Genomic DNA, 21,010 nt, shown 5'->3' with positions numbered 1-21,010 from the left:
TGGTTGAAGAAGATATAATCCAACACATTGAAGAGATTGGCCTTGAGATTTATTGATTGTCATGGCATATGATACAATAAATGGGAATTGTCTTCTAGTCAGCTTGAAAGGCCAAGGAGATTAAGATGGTGATAATAACATTCGTGGAATATATACCAAACTTTCTACATTTTTTTCCAGAAATTATGCGTGCCTCAATAACATGGTTTGTCATTCTAGAGATAATTAGCCTTGTCTCGTTGCATAGGCCTTCAGCTTGATCTAAATTTCGAATCAACATAACAGGTGTGCTTATTTTCAGCCTAATTTTATGATTAGGTATTCCTAATGTCTTCAATGAATGCAGAAAATCTGGTGTAACTGCTTCAAAACATTCAGTTGTTGCAGCATATGTCATGTCAATTAAGTCAGAGCTGAATTATTTTTTCTCTTCACATGGGATGATGTTTAATATATAGTCGTTAATTTGGTCCACCACCTCATTTGTTGCAGCAAGTATAACTCTAGATTTGAGAAATTCCTCATCTTTATACTTCTCCATATCTGGGTAGGTATGACCGACAATTGCTTCAATAGGATTGGTGAAATTTGTTATTAAAAGATCTGGTGGAATTTCTATCTCATAACACCCATCATCACCTTTCTAACATATTTATATATTTTAATTATAGAAGAACTCAGGTACCTTAAATTAGTGAAATTAAAGAGATCTCCTATTATGTCATGAATGAAATATGATGAAACCAAAATAAAGTCAACATTGACAATGTATTTGTATACAATGTAGTGCTCAATGAAATACATGATAATGGTAATGAGGATCAAGAGTAAGTCAATAAAAGATTGTAGAAAAAAAATGATTGACCAGAATAGAAAGACTCTATTGAGGTAAAATTAGACATGTTTCCCAAAGCAAATGATTTTTGGACCTGTGGTCTATACATCAGTAGATGTAAAACATAGGTAGGTTTTTGGACATGTAGTCCATACACCTGAAAATGAAAAACTAGTTAGATTTTTGGAGCTGCAGTCAGTATACTTGAAGATGTAAAATCAATCAAGTTTTTTGACTCATAGATTATACGCTTGAAGGTGTAAAAACAACTAAGTTTTTGGACTCATAGGTTATACACTTGAAGATGTAAAATTAGTTGGATGTAAATAGATTTTTGTGCAAAAAAAGAATGATTACATTGTGAGACGTAAAACATGACTTGTTGCTCAAGAATTTTCACAAAGGCCTAACATTAACTTTGAATACACGCATATTCACTTGTAGTGGATATGAATCTTAATCAGTCTACTTACATATAATGAATGTTGTTACAACCTATTTGTATCGGTCTATTGATAATGACATTTGTATGGAACTTATAGAAGGATATAATTTTCCCAGTAGTGCAAATTACGGAGAAAATTATCCTATCAAATTGATCAAGTCTCTCTATGGACTAAAACAATCTAGACTATGAAAAACTCCTATAGGATTTAATCTTGTTAATGATATTTGATAAAAGGACATAAAGTCATCTCATTTGTCCATGTATTTTTACTAAAAATAGAGAAATGAATTTGACGTAATTGTTATTTATAAAGATGACATAAATACTTTTTGGAACTCCCTAAGAACTTTCAAAGCTAAAGATTGATTAAACAAAGAGTTTGAGATGAAGGACACAAGAAACACAATTGTTTGAGAAATTGGATACTCGAAGAATAAATTTTTTGTGCATCAAGAAGCTTTTATAGTAAAGGTGCTTAAAAGGTGTTATATGGAAAAATCACATTCATTGTACACTTCAATGATTGCAATGTCTTTAGATATATCCTTTTAGATATTGAGAAAAGAATGAAGTACTTGGTCCTAAAGTACCATATCTTAGTGTTATCGAAACACTAATATGTCTTACTATGCATACATGACCTTATATATCATTTCTCACTTATTCACTAGTAAAATAATTTTTCATCAATATGAAAATAATTAAAGATATATTTCATTATTTTAGAGGTTATTTGTCAGATTCTCTTAACGATATGCCATAAGTTTAGGTGATACAACAATTTCATGTAATAAGTTTCTTAGTAAGATTTTAATGAGACACATTCTCAGATAATGGACATCCAAGGAGAGTGTTATGAATAATCTTGTGTGGATGTCATTATCTTCTTGTATCTTTGTTTATATTTATCTCTATTTGTATTTATTTTTTATAATTCTTTAGTTACATTTTATATCCATAAATAGGTTATTCCTCTCTTAGAATGAATATACACAATTATCATTATCTCTAAACTCTCTTCTTCTCTACTTTCTCTCTATTATTCTTCTCATAGTCATATTATATTTTATAATATTTAGATAAAATTTCTTAGAAAAATAAAATTTGTATTGATTTTATAATTAAAAAAATTAGGTGATAAAAATAGATTATATACTAACTAAATTTTGATAAAATATAATATTGAGATAAGATTTCTTAAAAAAAAGTAAAATTACTATTGATTTTATAATTTAGAAAAGTTGAGAGATAAAGACTAATTTTATGATAATTACAATTTAATAAAGCATAATATATAGTTTTAGATATGATTTTCTTCTAAAAAATATAGAATAAATTATTAATTTTTCAATTTGAAAATAAAAATCAACAAGGCCTCCCTACAACGCGAGTTCTCCCCTAGGCATGAGTGTATATTTGCATAATAAAATTGATGATTATGATTATGAATGACGTTGATTATGATTTTGAATGATTGACGTATATAATATAAAAATATTATATATATATATATATATATATATATATATATTTATCTATTATATAATATAAAAATGTTATTTCATTTGTCAATCCTCAACTTTTGTTTGATCCATCTTTTAATTTGGGTCATAAGTATTGCGATGAGAGATGTTGAAAAATATGTACCGAAATTTATTATGGATTAAAAATAGATAGCTTAATCAGTATATGTATTTAATGACAAAATAAATTAATTTTTACTCTACTTGTATTGAAAGGACATGGATAGATAATAATAAAAACTTATGGGTACTGTAATTAAGAATTACTTAAATAACTTTAATTATATATAAGTTAAGTTGTTATAAATATATAAATTAGGAAATATTATATATATATATATATATATATATAATAAAAAGAAATTACAATATAATTATAATAATATAAGTATTCATAAATGATAAACGTATAACCATGTGCGTGTTATTACACTAGTAATACTAAAAGGAGAAGAGGAAGGATATTGAAAATGTGAGAAAATAAGTTTAATAGATAAAAGTAAATCATACCTGATACACACATAGTAATAAAAAAATAAAAAGAATTATACAAAATATTTATTACATTAAAAGTATAATTTTTTTTATATTTATTTTAAATAATAGTAAAATTTGTTTAATATTGTATACCATATTAAATAAATATGGAAATTGTGTAACACCCTGAAATATTACTAATTATAAATCGATGTTTAATTGTATTTATTGTGTTATTTGACTATATGGTTGATTTGAATGAGTTCAGGTATGGTTTGAATTAGTCATGTGTGAATTTCTTGATGTGCATGTTGAGTTATGTGGAGTTTTGTTGAGCTAAGTTGAAATTATGAGATTTCAAATTTTTACCTAAACCTATTTTAGTAAAATTGCAATTTCGGATTCATTAACCGTTGGATCGTCTTAAGATTTTTTGGGGGGTTCCTAAGACAATTATCCACATTCTAACCGTTGGGATTTACAATATAACATCTTGAGTATGAGATATGATATTTTTTTATCGAAACAGAAAAATTGGAGCTGGATCTGCTCGCCCAGGCGAGCCAAACTCGCTTGGACGAGTGTTGCAGGCTTCAAAATACTTCCAACAGTGTAAAAAAATCATCTTCTTCCTCCTTCTCTTCCCCTAAACCCTCCCCCAACACCCCCAAGCTCCTCCTCCACTACCACTGACCACCACAAGCCATTTTTGCTTGTCGTCGGATCACCGCACAGAGAAGAACAGTTTGATCAAAGCAGAATCTTCAAAACTCAACTCGAGGATTCGGTAGAGAACGAAGCCTCCAATCCTTCCTTCGCGGTTTCTTCGAGGTAACCGTGATTCTAAGCCTTCTCATTATTAGTTTGAGTCTATCTTTGTATCTCTTCTGACTTAGGAACTATTATTGGATGTTTTTACATTTCCTTTGAAAAACCCTTTAAAATGAGACATTGTAAAAATTATCTTTTTATAACATTGATGTTATTTTTGTGACCTTCACTGAACCCTGGTCACATTGGCGTGATTGGAATTTTAAAATGATGTCTCCTTTTAGTAGAATCCGAAACACCCCTTAGCCCTTTATGTTTTGACAGGGGTATTTGACCCCGAATGTTGTCATTAACCTTGTTTCTGAAATCTATACTAAATTTCCTTCAATTTGGTATATAGAACCTTGCATTTGGACTAACGAACGTGAACGAGAGGGGTCTCTACGCGACGCAAAGAGAAACTGACGTAGAGTTCACGATAGGTGAGGGGAGTTTATTATTGTTTACCGTTTTTAATACCATAATTGGGGTCAGAGAACCTAACTATGGGGATGTATGCCTGGATTCTGGTTTTCAAGAAAAACTATGTTTTTAACTAATGAGATGTGATATATTTGTTATTGATGTGCATGCTGGTTTTCAAGAAAAATTGTGTTTTTAACTAATGGGATGTGATAGGTTTGTTATTGATGATAGAAATTGTCAATGATGTTGTTGTTGTATTGATTGGAATTTTTGGGAAAAGTCTTAAATATAGAGGAGACTCTGCCCAAAATTTTATATTTGTTCTTCTATTTTCTTCTTTATTAAATTTTAAATGGGCATAAGAGTTTGTTTGAATACTATAGTTTTTCTCTTTAATTTATAATTTTCCTTAAAAAAATATAAGTCTCATGGTATTATAGATTGTTGTTGTATGAGGTTTATGTTGCTTGAAGACCTGAGGAATGTGAATCCTGGGCATGAATTTATGTGTATGTATATGGAATGTGATTGCTTGTGATGTTGATGATGATATTGAGATGAAATGTTGATGATGTTGAAAATGCACTATGATGATGTTATGTTGTGTATGTACATGAGGGTGTAGTGACCTTGTTGGATATCCCTGGTGGGGGAAATTGAGTGGTTAAAGAGTTTTAAACATCTCTAGAGAGGGATGACTTTGAATCTTTAATTATCCATGGTCAGTACATTGATGGTGGCCATGTTTCATACGTTGTATGTTGTGTATGTACGTGGGGGGTGCATTGACCTTGTTGGATATCCTTGGTGGGAGAAATATAGTAGTTAAAAAGTTTTATGCATCTTTGGAGAGGGATGACTTAGAATATTTAATTATCCACAGTTATTGCATTGATGGTGCCCATGTTTCATACTTCATATTGCATGGAAATAGTACAAAATCTGTTAGTAAGTACTCGTAGTTTTTCATGAGGTAAAATACTTGTACTTGGGGGCATGTCACTCCGTTTGGAACTCCCTTGAGACTCAGGCTGGTCACTGTGGGGGGTAGTTGCCTGTGCACGACAGGGTGACCTCGACACTCCTAGTTTTCCTAAGTGAGAGTGTCGTGTGGACACGCTTAGGCTATTTCCTTGGGGATGATACCACATTGCATTTGAGAGTTGAGGTCAGGTGCATGCATCATACTGAACATGATTGATTGGAACTATGGATGGATGATGACTATTTGTTGAGTGTGTGTTGGACTAATGAATGTTTGTCTAAACTTATGATATTTGTTAATGTTTTCTTACTAATTGTGGTTATTTGATTTTTTTTTGTATTAATTTCTTTTATAATAATCTCACCCCTCGCAATTTTGAACCGTGTGGTTGGTACCTGTGATGATCACAAACCTTTGTTGGTGGGAGCAGAATGACAACAGTAGAGTACGATAAGTGAGATTCTTTTGTGGACCCGCTGAGTCGACGTGACGATGTTTGGATTATTTTGAGAGAGTTGTGTTTTGTTAATCAACTCTTCCATAGCTGGTTTCATAATTCTTTTTGCTGAATTGAAGATGTAAATCACAAATTTAATTATATGTATGAACAAATTTATTTTTTATTATGTGAATGATATGTACTGAGTTACTATTCCTATATATATATATATATATGTATTCACTTAAGTAATGACGTGTTGTTTGGTGAATGTATATCGAAAAAAAATTACTTTCATTTTTCATAAGTAAATTAACAGTTTTCATTTAAAAATTGATATTTCTTGCGATTTAAAGTTGTGATATTGAGACGGGTCGTTACAAATTGAAAATTGAAAACATATTTTTTTTATTATGGCATTAATACGAAATATTCATTATAAAAAGGAGTGACTAATTTTTGTAAGAAACTAGAAGTACACACAAAATTATTATTTTCCTCCAATATGATTTATTCTATAAACAATGCTAAAATTTAAAACTAAACAATTCAGTTAAAATGCTCATATTGTTACCATTTGTGTTGATCATTATTGGTGATTGAAAACTCTTTAAAACACATTACAAAAAAAGTCATATTGAAATTATTTAATTATTTTTTACATGAGAAATCTAATTATTAAATATGTTCACAACATATATCCATAGAGGCACACGATAAAAATTAAAAACTCGTTAAATACATGCAAAAAAATGAAAGTAGTAAAATATGAAAGGTTTCCTTTATAGAAAATAAAAAAAATATTTTCATTACAATAAAAGTATAATTTCTTTTTTACATTTTTATTTAAAGTAAACATTTTAAAATATTAATAAAGTTTATCTAATACATTCAGAACTTCTTAAAAAAATATCCTTATAAACATACGACGAAAGTTGGAAACTTTTTAAATACACACATACAAGGGGAAAAAAAAAGAAGAAAAAAGAAAAAAGGAAAATGGAAGGGAGGGTCAATTAAAAGTAGCAGTAGAAGAATAGGAAAGGGGTTCCTTTAAACGCCGTCGTTGGCATGCCGCCTGCAAAGAAAAAAAAAAAAACCACACCGCAACAAGATAGATAGAGAGAGAAATAAACTAAGAAAAGAGAGAGAAACAAAAGAAACAAACACGTTGAATTGAATTTTCTAATCTCATCTCTTTTTCGACCCCAACTACACAAACAAACCCTCTCTCTCTTTGTCTCCCATTCGTTCTTTCTCTCTCTAACGAAACCCTATCCCTGACCCTCTTTCTCCATTCTCCCTCCGATTTCAATCCCATGCTCCGATCCCTTCCCACATAGGTCAGTTTTATTTTTTTTTTTCTATTTTTTTATTCTATTTAATCAATTTTTATTTTTTACCTTCGCGAAGCTTCGATTCTTGTTCTTCTTTTTCTTTTTTGCTATAAAATCTTTGACCTGATTTGTTCTAATATGATGTATCGGTGATGGATTTTGCAGATCTGGTATTGCCTTCGTTTTTCTCTGGCATTTTTTTTCGTTTTTTTATTTGTCGATTTTATTAAATTTCTCCGCGAGTGGGAGGTTTTGACATTTGAATTTGTACAAATCTTATTATTGGAGTTTGTGAAATTATTAGAGTTTATGAAATTTAGGTCTATGATTTGTTTTGTTGGGTCTGAATGCTATTGAGGGTTTTCCGATCATCGTTCTTGTTGTTGATATTGTTTCTGTTTTTCTTTTTGTTGCTTTTTTTCATTCTCTGATCGTGGATTGTGCTGATTCATATGAATATTTACGATTTGTGCTGTGTATCAGTTTGTTTGTGTGGGTTCAGTTTTTGATGCCTGAGATTTTTCATCTGAGACAACCTTCTTCGTTAAGAAGTCGAATTAGTCGGTGTGTTTTACTGGAATTTTGTTTGAGTTTGAGTTTGACTTTCATAGGGTTCTGTTATAGTCATGTTTGTATCGGAGTTTTGTGCTGTATCTTATTTAACATGGCTTTGTTTGTTTCAATCAAGTCAATTGTCGTTTTTAAAGTTGGATGGTTCTGTATGTTCTGCTGGAATTCAGTTTTCAGTTTTACTTTCAAAGGGTATGGATATAATGATATATTAATTTGATGGGAGGCCAGGGTAGTATGTGATCGGTTTACTTGCTAACTATTCAGTGAATCATTGAAGGGAGCAATTTGCAATTGTATAATTTATAGTTTGTTTTTGCAGGTTTTATGTGATTTGAGTTTGGTTAGTCAAGAAATAATTGATGGATCATGATAGTAGAAATGGATAAAATGTCTGCTCCTTCATCAAGGGAGCGTGCACAACGCCTCTATGATAAGGTATTCTTTTCCCCTTCTTTTTTTGGTCATTCACTGTGCTGGAAACCTTGAAAAATTGATGAACAAGCCACCGTTTTTTGGTGTAGTTTCTTATGATCTTTAAATGTGGCTGGAATCTGGTTAATTTTAGTTGATTATAATCTCTGTTGGTATTGTGGTGTGTCAAGATTTTCAATTTGATCCTTTAATTGCTATATTGTTTAATGCTATTCCTTCTCTGATATTTTTTTAATGATTTTAGATTTTTATGAAGTTACTTACTGAATCAGTAAATCTCTTTTTTGCAAAAAATTCTCTAGATAAAAGTGACCATGACCATATGAAAGACACCATAATAAATTGGCACTAAGTTAGAAAATGACAATACTTTGGCACCAATCAGTGAATTGAACTGTCACTCTGGATACTTTTTATTCCAAAGCTCAAGTACTTCATTGTTAAACTCAAATGAATAAATATATTTATTGAGGATTCTTAATGTTCTTGGACTGTCACTTGCTAAACACAAAAAAAGAATGACTATACATTCAAATGAAAAATTTAAAAGAACTTTTAACTTGCTGTTGTTTTCCATGGTTTTCTTGTTTTTAGATTTTAATATTGATCTGCATGAGGTATTTTTGGTGATATGAATACTAGAGATCTGTTTGGTAACATTACAATTATTTGTTACTTAGAACCTTGAATTGGAGAGTAAGCGTCGGAGGTCGGCTAAGGCGCGTGTCCCATCAGATCCTAATGCTTGGCAACAGATACGTGAGAATTATGAAGCAATAATTCTTGAGGATCATGCTTTCTCTGAGCAGCACAATATTGAATATGCTCTTTGGCAGTTGCATTATAAGCGGATTGAGGAGTTTAGGGCATACTTCAGTGCTGCTCTTTCTTCTACAAATGCAAACTCATCTCAGGGAGGGAAAGGTCCCGCGCGACCTGATCGGATTACTAAAATAAGGCTACAATTTAAGACTTTCCTTTCAGAAGCAACTGGATTTTACCATGATCTTATTACGAAAATCAGAGCTAAGTATGGTCTTCCTCTTGGTTACTTTGAGGATTCAGAGAAAGATGGAAAGAAATCTGCTGAGATGAAGAAAGGTTTAGTAGCTTGTCATCGTTGTCTGATATACTTGGGTGATCTTGCTCGTTATAAAGGAATGTATGGTGAAGGCGACTCAATTAACCGGGAGTTCACCGCAGCTTCTAGTTATTACTTGCAAGCTGCATCACTTTGGCCTTCTAGTGGGAACCCCCATCATCAGGTTTTGGCAATCCTGCATCCATTTTTATTTTTTATGGTTGCTTTATATTTTTTTTACTTATCTTTCATAGATTTTTATATTCCATTTTATTGAGTCTGTTTTTTTCAGCTTGCTTTGTTGGCTTCATATTCTGGGGATGAGCTGGTGGCTATTTATCGATATTTTCGTAGTCTGGCAGTAGATAGTCCATTTACAACTGCCAGAGAAAACTTGATAGTTGCATTTGAGAAGGTAATGTGACCATGGCCCCATGGATTTGCTCTTGTCATTGTTTAAGTAGTTTCTGTTTTATTCTTTGATTTGACTTGTTATTCAGCCTTTATCTTCTTTATATCTTGATTGTTGCTTGCATACTTATAGTATTATTATGAGGATGAGATTCAGTCATTCTTACTTAGTGTTTGATGCTGAAAATTAAGTGCTTTAAAAAAAAAGAGAGGTTATAAATTTAAGATCTGTTGTGAGTTAGTAAAGCCATGTTTTCTGTACACATCTTAGGTGAGTTCATGCATGTATTTTGAGTACTTAATTACATTAATTTGGTGGGTAAAATAGCTTTAAAGAAACATGCTGTGAAAGCTAGTCTGTCTATTTGACCTGGACACTTTGGGCTTTAAAGAATATGCCGCTGAAATCGATTCTGTTTATTTTCATATTGTAGTCTGTGGTGTGTTAAATTTTACCACCTGTTTTCACCATTCTGTGTCATTTATTGTCTGTGATCCTTTTGAGGCATTATATTATAATTATTCTAACTAGCTATTGTTTTAATCCATGATAGAATCGTCAAAGTTTTTCTCAGCTTTCTGGTGATGTTAAAGCTCTTGCAGTCAAGGAATCTTCTGTGCGATCAACTGGCAAAGGAAGAGGAAAAGGGGAAGCAAAACTTGCAACAAGGGGTACTGGTGTTGATGCCAGTCCTAGAACAGGAGCATCCAGTATACAGGAAACATATAAATACTTCTGCACGCGCTTTGTCCGTCTAAATGGAATCTTGTTTACACGCACAAGGTGTATTTTCTTAACATTTTCTTTGTACTCGCACTGATGATTCATGTGTTTTTCTGACATTTCCCCATTGTTTCTCAAATAACTTGATAGCATTGAGACTTTTGCTGAAGTTCTTGCTGTTGTAAGCACTGGCCTGCGTGAGCTTCTGTCTTCCGGTCAAGATGAAGAGCTGAATTTTGGGACAGACACTCCTGAGAATGCACTTGTCATCGTCAGAATTGTCTGCATTCTAGTATTCACAGTTTATAATGTGAACAAGGAATCTGAAGGTCAAACTTATTCAGAAATTGTACAGCGTGCTGTTCTGCTTCAGAATGCATTTACAGCAGCTTTTGAATTGATGGGTTACCTAATAGAGAGATGTGCACAGCTGCGTGATCCTTCTTCTAGTTATCTTTTGCCAGGCATTTTGGTTTTTGTTGAGTGGTTGGCTTTTTATCCAGATCTTGCTGCAGGCAATGATGTGGATGAAAATCAGGCAAATTTGAGATCAGAATTTTGGAATCGTTGTGTATCCTTCTTGAATAAGCTGCTTTCAGTTGGGCCTATGTCTATTGATGATGACGAAGAGGAGACTTGCTTTAATAACATGAGCAGGTATGAGGAAGGGGAAACTGAAAACCGACATGCTTTGTGGGAGGACTCCGAGTTAAGGGGATTTATTCCACTTCTTCCTGCACAAACCATCCTGGATTTTTCAAGGAAGCATTCCATTGTAAGTGATGGTGATAAGGAAAGAAAAGCTCGGATCAAAAGGATTTTAGCTGCTGGGAAGGCTTTAGCAAATGTTGTTAAGGTTGATAAACAAATGATCTATTTTGATTCAAAGGTGAAGAAATTTGTAATTGGTGTTGAGCCTCAAACTGCAGATGATTTTGGTTTTTCCACCTATTCAGGCATGTCGAATGCAAAAGAGTTAGTGCAAGAAAATCCTGCACAGAAATCGAAGATGGAAATTGTTCAGTCAAACCAACACCAGCATACGGAAGGAGATGATGACGATGAGGTTATTGTTTTCAAACCTGTAGTGGCTGAGACACGAGCTGATGTGATTGCCTCATCATGGGCACCCCATGTGGGTTTGGAACCTTTTCCAAAAGCATCTGGAGGGGATTTAATATTTCATGTTAATTCTACTTCTAATCCTCTAAGTAACCTAAGTCATCAAACTTTATCTGTTCCTGGTGGTGGTATGGTGCCTCAACACCTGCAACCAGTTCAGCCACATACATCAAGGTGGTTAGAGGAGGAAATTTCTCTTGCTAACAATTTAAAAGGTCTTGGGTTATTTGAGAATGGACATGTGATGAAACCTGGTCTACAAGAAGCGGTTGGCTTCTCCAACCATGTTTCACTTCCTTTTCCTATCCAACAATCTATAGGTGCTGATACTAATGGCATGTTTTATGGTTTCTCAAAAGCTTTGGAGTCTGCAGTACCATCCAAAGTTGATACCATTGCATCTTCTGGAGTAGTTACTGATAATTTAGCTGTAAAAACGTCAGCTTTGCCAGTTGGTTCAAGAAAAGCCCCAGTCAGTCGACCTACTAGGCACCTTGGACCTCCTCCTGGTTTCAGTCATGTTCCTCCCAAACAAGGTATTGAATCCACCGTTTCAGATTCAATTAGTGGGAACCCAATTATGGATGATTATAGTTGGTTGGATGGATATCATTTGCATTCATCAACAAAAGGATTAGGCTCCAATGGTCCTCTTAACTACTCTCAGTCAAATTCTCAGCAAGTCAGTAACAACGGCTTGAGTCCTACTGCCAGCTTTCCCTTTCCTGGAAAACAAGTTCCTCCTGTGCCTCTTCAAGTGGAGAAACAGAATGGTTGGCAAGATTATCAAACTTATGATCTTTTAAAATCACATCATGGTCAGCAGCTTCAGCCACAACAGCTCACAACTGGAAATCAGCAGTTTTCTCCTCTGCCCGAGCAATTTCAAGGACAGTCAATGTGGACAGGTCGTTACTTTGTGTGATGTCAGTATGAGAGTATAGATGGTATGCTTCTGGGACGGATTTATTTATTGCCACTGCTTGTTTGTTGTTTTTTTTTGGTTATGGATTGCTAACACAACTATGTGTTTGAGGTCCTTGTAGGCATATTGCGAATGTGCTGCATCCTTTTGCTACTCAATCAAACTCCAGCTTAGCTGCCTCGTCATTGAATGTTGTTGGAGTTTCTTTGGCCTTGGCTTGTTGCAGGCACTTGCTACTACAAAAGGTGAGTGTACCAATTTCTTCAATTTGTTGATATTTGCCACTTTGTACAAATGAGGATGTAAGTCCCACCTATATTTTCACTAAATTTAGTGTTTATTTCTTAATATTTCTGTTTTGGTCTGGTCTCCATTACTAGCTTTCAAAAATTGTTGCGAAGTCTTGAGGAACTATGTCTGCTTCCACTTATTTGTATAACTTCTTTTTTTTTTGACAAATCATTACAGATTTATGGTGAGCTTGTCAGCTCGGACAAAGGAAGATAAACATGCATCTTTACCGTTCAAAGTTCGTATGAAGTAAATGCCTTGTCTGGTTGGTTGGGGTGGATAGGTGGTGATAAATAAAATGACTATTCAGTTGTCTTGGAGCTTATATCTTCTGGGATTGGTGGTGTCACAATGGTTTGTTCACACTTCTCTAGTGGAAATGTCATAATGATGCACCTGTAAAAATTGTTGTTACTATCATTTGGTTGCAAGTGATACATAGTGCTAGCCCTTTTTTCTGCTGCAATGCTTCAGACTATATATAGTTGGGAAAGGTTGGTAAAGATAAGAAGTGGGTGTCAAAGTTGGATAATGGGGTATGAAATTATTGACGTTATGGGGCTCACTTGTTGAGCACATGTGTTTAGTTGTTGCGTCTTCGTTAAGGTTCTTATCTTATTATATGTTGTGTATGACGAGTGGTATATGTGGTTTATTTTCTAATTTTTCTAAGTCGAGGGGTTGACTCGAACTTCAAAATAAATTGGTGGATTGTTGAATGCAAATCCATCTTGGTCTGTATGAGTACAATGATTTATCTACCCATAATCGGATTTACCATATTTTTTGCTTATTTGTTAGAGTTTTATTGCTTTCAGTAGTGTTTAGAGGGTAATTAAATTGTGAATGATTTTCATATTCTTTTGAGGATAAGAATTCTACTTTAAGCAAGCGTTTCCCGTGTTTGATAGTTTGTCAAAATGAAGTAATTACTGAGGTTTACGCAATGTTCGCTTCAGAGGAAGTGAACGAAGAGGAAAATGAAGAAAGACAAAATGTCTTTATTTTTTTTTTTTTGGTTTGGTTTGATGCAAAGGCTGTCTTAGGTGAATTCTTTATTTATTCATTTTCATTAATTTATTATTTCATTAGAAGTCGTTTATCATTATGATTTTGATTATTACAAGAATTTGGTTATCTTTTATTCTTTTGCTATTTTTTTATGAAGGTAAATTTGTCCTTTTAAGCTTTCCAGTTTAGTTTTTTTTTTCCTTTTAATTAAACTTGGCCTTTTTATGTTTTTTTGTGTTGTTTTTTTTTTCTTTTTATTTATATCTTTTTTTCTCTCTTCATGTTAATGATTTTTCTTCTGTTATAATGTCTCAATGAAATTTCCTCGTATGATGTTTGACGTAGTTACATAAATACGAAACGACTGAAGGAGAGGTTTTTTTTTCATCTTTTTCAATGCCGGTGGCATTCCCTTCTCTTATTGATAACTTTTTTTCTTTCTTTTTTCACGACCTTCGTACATGACCAAGCTATGAGATGGGAAGGAAAGCTGGCATGGCTTGGTATTCGACGCTTTGAATGGATGAAAGGGGAATGTGATGAACTGATGTTGGAGGTTGGGATGGGGACTGATCATGCCTTGGTTATGATCATTTATTGCCAGTAGGGTCCTATCGTATTGTTGGTTTAGGAGGATTAGCTTTTGCTAATTCAAATTTCAAAGAAAGTTTAGGGGCTTAATGTGGATTTGGATTCATGATGATGATGATTAACAAAGATATGAAAATAGGTCAAGGTTTTACAATGATTGTAACTGTAGAATAAAGGAAGGGGGGCTAAATAAGGAGAATTTGTAGGTGCTTACTAAGGTTTTTGTTATGGTTTTAGAGTTTTGATTGTAGTGTGAGAATGAAGTGAATAGGAAGAAAAAACTTAGTCACAAACACCATCCTTTTGGAAAGAATAAAAAAAAAAGCTAACTGTTCTGTGTGATTGTGAGTTTCTAATTTACATGTTTTAAATATAATTAAAAAAAAACGTGTTTGATAAAAATAGAGTTGAATTGATTTTTAATTCAACTCAAAATAATTTTACTCACTTTGTCCCTAATTATAATGCTTCTTAAGAAAAATAGTTAGTTTATTTAATTATATTAAAATTATCAATTGTTTATACTACATTTTAAAATTATTCTTTTCTTATCTCTTCATTCACTTAATTATTTTTTTTAATGTTTGGGGATAGAATAATTAGGTAACATTGCGAAGTGCGTGAGATGGTGGTGGGGTGATTTGGGAGTGACCAATTTCAGGGCTAATGAATTATTATCGGTTGTCTCATTTCTGTTGATAAAATTTAGAACAACTATTTTTAGCTTGTGGACTGTCTTATTTCCGTTTGATTTGATGAAGAAGATGAAAGGGGTTGTGCAAGAGTTTTCAATTTCTTGCTTTTTTTTTTTGTTCAGAGTGTGCTTTGAGTGTTTGTATGTGCTTGGAATAGTTGTTGTTGGAACAGTTTTGTATCCATTGTCAAATCTGAAAAATGACCAAGGAGGCTTAAAAGAGGTTTTGCTTTTGGTTCTTTGATTGTGAGTGTGATCCGACTTCGACGTTCAGGGTCGGAAGATTGAAGCTTTTGCTTCTTGATGATGTGAAAGTTTCAAAGAAGAAAATTCTAAAATTATGAAAAATGTCTTATAATTAGGGACAAATAAAATCAAGAAAAAATATTTTGTGAATTTGATTTTAAGTTCTAAAAAACACATTCAAATCACCATCACCATTACTATAATCATACCATCACCACCATTGGTCCTGCTATTGTCCCCACCACACCGCTGCTGCTGCCACCACCATTATCGCCTCCACCATTCCACTGCAAGTCTGCAACTATCACCACCATCACCACACCTTGCCTTTGGTGCCTCCACCACTACCACACTGTTGCACCACTACCACCATTCCACCATTATTGCCTCCACTATTTCGCCTCGCCATAGTTGTTTTCTTTATTACTACCATTTCGCTGTTGCCATTGCCATCATTCTTCTGTCACCACCACTGCTACTACTGTCACTATGCCACCTATCATCACCTATAATTTTAAAAACTGAATTGATAATTGACCCGATTAAGGCATTGGATCACTTGCTCAATGGTCGAACAAGTGGGTTACTAATTGATCCTCATGACCCACCTTTATTAAAAATAGAAATATATCAATCGTCATTGACTCGCATGACTCAACACATTCCTTCCTTTGAGTGTGATCCAACCTAGGCTAGTGGATCACCGGTTTAACCACAAACCTGATCGGGTTGCATCAGGTTTAATGCATCGTCAATCTGATAGACAATTTGACCCAACCAGACCTATAGGTTGCGGTCAAATGGTTCGACCAACTGGGTTGGTCTAGGTTTTAAAACACACTCATCATTGTTTCACCACTACTATCGTTACCATCATCACTTCCACCATCGTCGTCACCACTATTCCTACCACACCACCACTATCACCACCATCGTCAGTGTCACTACTCCCACCCGCTATCTTTGCCAAAATTAACATTTCATAGTAGAGTAGGATAACATAAAATAATTGAATTATTTTATTTATCTTCAATTTGTAATATTTTTTTAAAAACTAAAAATTAAGAATAAACCAAAACTCAAAAATCAAAACTAAAATTGATTTTGATTTTTAAAATTTTCAAAACAAAAAAATGAGAAATCACCCCAAATAGGACTGATGCTTGTTTAGATCATTTTCTGTTTTAATTTTAACTAAAAATAGAAAATAAGTGAGGAAATATGTTTAGTTTGACATTTTTATTTTCAAATTTAAAAAAGAGACTCAATGTTTTTCAAAAATATTGAAAACAATAAATTATCATTTTCTGTGTTTATAGTAAAATGAAAATGAAGAGTAAAAACACGGTGACACTCATATAATTTTAAACACATCATTTTTTTGGGCTCCTCTTCTCATGCATTTTTCCCAATCATGCAACCACTGCGAGAATTGTACCCACCTCCTCTATTGTGCATCATCTACCCCGCCCCCATGCCATGGTTATTTGGCAATGATGAATACTACCACCTCTTCCGGGGTCGGCTCAAGGATAAAACAAATAAAGTTTATGCTTTAGGCCCATTAGCAAAAAAAATTTGCTATTAGTATTTATAAAGTAAAAAAAATCCTATATTGATAAAAATGCTACATATGTTAATAAAAAGATTCAATATATTAAAGAAAAAATTTCTTGTAAAATTTAGTTTAGGTCTTGTTTATCATTGGGTTGGTCTTGACCTTCTTAATTTCGAAGTTCATTACAAATGTTTTTAATTTTAAAATTTTAAATTGGATTAATGTTTTATCTTTTTATGCAAAATTGGATTAAGGTGTTTTTGTTAGGAAAAAACTGGATTAAGGTTATTACAATATATTAATTATTTTAACATCAATTTATATTTGTTTTTTTTATGTTGATAATAATTAACTTACTAACGTAAATTAATCTTTATAGCTTTGTATTAGAAATAATTTACAAACTTATTTTTTATATTAAAAATGGTTAAACCAAACGTATTGTTAATGTTTTTATTCTTAAAAAATATAAAATAAAAACTCAAAACAACATTTTCATGTAGAAAAGTTTCACGAGAGACACGGTAAAGTTAGAGGAAAATGTTAATACGAAAAAGTAAAATTAAAAAAATTAAATTAAATAGAATAAATTAGAGAGAAAAATTAGTCCAAAAGAAAATTTTAGAAAATTCAATTGAATAAAAAATTAGAAGACTATACCAAAAATTAAATTGAACTGAAATTAAAATTACAATTTTGCGTAGTTTGCATAATGAGAGTTATAAATTATATATTTTCTTTTTATAAGAGAATATTCATTTTAAGATTTTTGTGTTTATTATGACTAACATAATAGAATGTTTAAATTTATTATATTCAATTACAAAATTTATAATTTATTATTAAATTTAGGTTTAATTAAGTTTTTAGTCCTCAATGGAGTTTTGAATTTTTGGTTCCTAAATTATTTTTTTATTTTAAAAATTGGTCCCTAAAGAACTTTTTATTATTATAAATAGTCCTTACGGTTAAGTGATGAAATATCATGAAACAAGACTGATTAAATGTCATGTGTATACTACATATATGACCGTATTATTATATTTAGATAAATAATTATAATATTATGTTATTAAAATCCAAAAAAGAGAGAATAACCATTGTTGAATCCTAACTCTTTCAACACCCATGAATATACAATAACCATCCATTACGAGATTTACGAACATTAATTCATCTTTCTCTTCTATAATTTATGGTGATATTTGTAACCACTTAAGTAAACAATTTAATGCTTAACATAGATTATTAACTATATAAATTATTTATAATAATAAAATATCCTTTAGGGACTATTTTTTTAAAAAATAGTTAGGGACCAAAAATTCTAAATTCCCATAGTTTAAAGACTAAAAAATTAATTAATCCTTAAATTTACATATTAAGATCAAATTTAGCATCAGGATCAAAATAAAATATTTCTAAAATATAGAGATTCAGATGCCATGAAATAACTTTCAAATTTTAAGGGACCAAATTTAATACGAATATATTTTTGGAAAACTAAAAATATATTTAATCTTCATTTTATTTTATAGGTCGTCATAATTAATGAGAGAATAATAAAAAATATCATTCCCACAAATACAATGGAGTCTATGGACATTACTCATATATGTCCAATTTATAAAACGTAGAGACTCATCCATCATTATTTGTATTTTGTACAGTACATAATGATATAAACTTTTCATTTTAGTTATTAGAAAATACAATATGTAATATTTTTATACTATTATCCAATTACAATTTTTTAAGCAATCTAATTACAAATTTTTATTTATTTGCTGAGTTTACTTTAATAATAACTACTTAAAAAGTTATACTAAATATGATTTAGCATAAAAAATATTAAATATGATTTGTAATTAGTTAATAATGTAAATTTTTTATATTGACAATGTATACCATTTAAACTAGTTTTTCATTTTAAGTGATCACAATCTAGATAAAATCATTATAAATGATAAAATTTTACTTTCAAGTATTTAATACAGTTATGGATGAAAATAAGGTAGGTCAAGTTAAACTTTGCTTTAAAAAACCTAACCTGTTTAAAAATTCAAGGCCTAAAGCCTGACTTGTTACTGGTCATAGACCTTATTTTTGGACCCGACCTATTTGAAATCCTAACTTAACGTATTACCATATTTAAAAGTCTATTTCATATGACAACTGTTGTATATGTCTAACTTTTCTTTGCATGATTCAATAGACTAATAGATTATTGAGAAAAAAACTATATAAAACAAATATAACTTCAAAAAAGAAAAAAATGTTTAAATAAATATGATCTAACTTTTATAACAGTCAAATTTAACATGTTTATATGATATAAGTTTATTATATTTATCACAACTTAATTAAAAAAGTCTATTTTCTTATAAATCATGTGCACAGTATAAATTTATCATTTAATAAACTTGTATGGTTGACTCTTTTATGTAAGTCAACATACTTGATATTTTCATAAGGTAAATAAATATATAATTTTGATATATTATAATAATTTTAATATAATAATACTAAAAAAACTTATATTTTATATTTTCTCAAATAGACTGACCCATTAAATCTAAAAGGTTTTTTTTAAATAATCTAAGTCTAATCTTTTTAATTAAATAAGCTTTTATAAAAGTTCAAATCTAACTTATCTTTAAAAGGACCTGAGTTGGACTTAAGCCTAAAATAGGTTCGTTTCCATGTTCTTTTTAATCGATTTAATCTGTTTTCACCCCCTAAATGTGATTTCACCTATTTACTTTAATTAAAAAAATAAACCCTTTTTTCGGTAAGAAAAAATAAATAAACTAAAATCACATGCTTAATTTAAAAGTATATAAAAATCAAAATAGAACAATCCAAATTGTAAGTTTTTTTTACATACCAAAATTATAAAAGATTAAAATTATATAAATGCAATAGTATGAAGATAAAAACGTAATTAAACTACGAAGATATACAAAAATAACAGACTACAATGACAGCACTGAAGAAAGGCATTACAGCACAACCACTCAATATGAAATAATCAAAGCTTTGGGCAAAAGCATAATTGTTAAGCAAACAGAAATTTCTAATGTGACAATAATATACATTTCCAACGAATTGAACTAACTAACAACACTGCAAACAAAACACCAGCGATCCTATTTATTGCTCGGCAATCAAACAACTCCAAACTACATTGCTACGGTACGTTACGTAACATACGTAGTTTCCTTAATCCAAAACACAACCAAATAATGCTCGCAAGTAATTTAAACTTTGGTTATTTCGCCAATTTGATTACTGAAATTTTATTTTCATAAATTTTATCATCTAAATATTTAATTTTTGCAAATTTTACCATTTTGCTAATTTTCTGTTTAATGTCTAACGAAATAATGATGAACCATGCATGAGTTGGAGTCTGGGTGCCACGTCGGAATACTGTAAATTATAAATTATAATTGTTTTATTTTATAAAAAAACAATGAAAATATAATTTAAAAAACTGAAAATTATAAATTATAATTATTTTTGTTTTATAAACCTGGAAATGCGCGTCTGAATTTGGAACAAAAGCATTTGCAGGAAAAAACTTGAAAAACATAGAAGTTGGAATAATTCATTGACAAAATACTTGGGCGCTAACTCATTCACAAGGTATCATTATTCCGTTAGACATTAAACAAAAGATTAGCCAAATGGTAAAATTTGTGAAAATTAAATAGTTGAATGGTACAATTTGTAAAAAAAAAAATTGGGGGTAAAATTCACGAAATAATTAGAACACAGTGGTAAAATGCATAATTAAGTCTTTAGCTTTTACTTTAAAGTATATTTGATAAAATTAGTTGAAATTTAAAAAATAATTTGAAAGCTAAAAAATAACTTATTAGATTGAAAGTGTTCCATAGAATGAATAATTGAAATAGCTGAAAGATTTAAAGGGATATAAAAAATAATATAATCATGATTTATTTAAAGATATAATAAGAAAATCTGATAAATACATTAAGGATAAAAATAAAAGAAAATATAAAAAAATAAAAACTAAAAACTAATGTGTTAAAATATGCTATTTCA

The 21,010-nt window shown here is 31.1% G+C and overlaps 1 protein-coding gene across 1 annotated transcript; it reads left to right on the top strand.

Moving 5' to 3' along the window:
* The first annotated feature begins 7,037 nt into the window (after positions 1–7,037).
* Positions 7,038–13,632, top strand: LOC114403248 (protein SMG7-like). The gene is made up of 8 exons (XM_028366076.1): positions 7,038–7,286; positions 8,173–8,288; positions 8,966–9,550; positions 9,659–9,781; positions 10,332–10,561; positions 10,652–12,570; positions 12,670–12,793; positions 13,017–13,632. The coding sequence occupies exons 2-6, from the start codon at positions 8,220–8,222 to the stop codon at positions 12,546–12,548; spliced, it is 2,904 nt and encodes a 967-aa protein (XP_028221877.1). The 5' UTR covers positions 7,038–7,286; positions 8,173–8,219; the 3' UTR covers positions 12,549–12,570; positions 12,670–12,793; positions 13,017–13,632.
* Positions 13,633–21,010: the final 7,378 nt, after the last annotated feature.

This window comes from Glycine soja, chromosome 20 (assembly GCF_004193775.1).
Source record: "Glycine soja cultivar W05 chromosome 20, ASM419377v2, whole genome shotgun sequence".
NCBI classification, from domain to species: domain Eukaryota; kingdom Viridiplantae; phylum Streptophyta; class Magnoliopsida; order Fabales; family Fabaceae; genus Glycine; species Glycine soja.
This window is presented reverse-complemented; position numbering and strand designations above follow the sequence as displayed.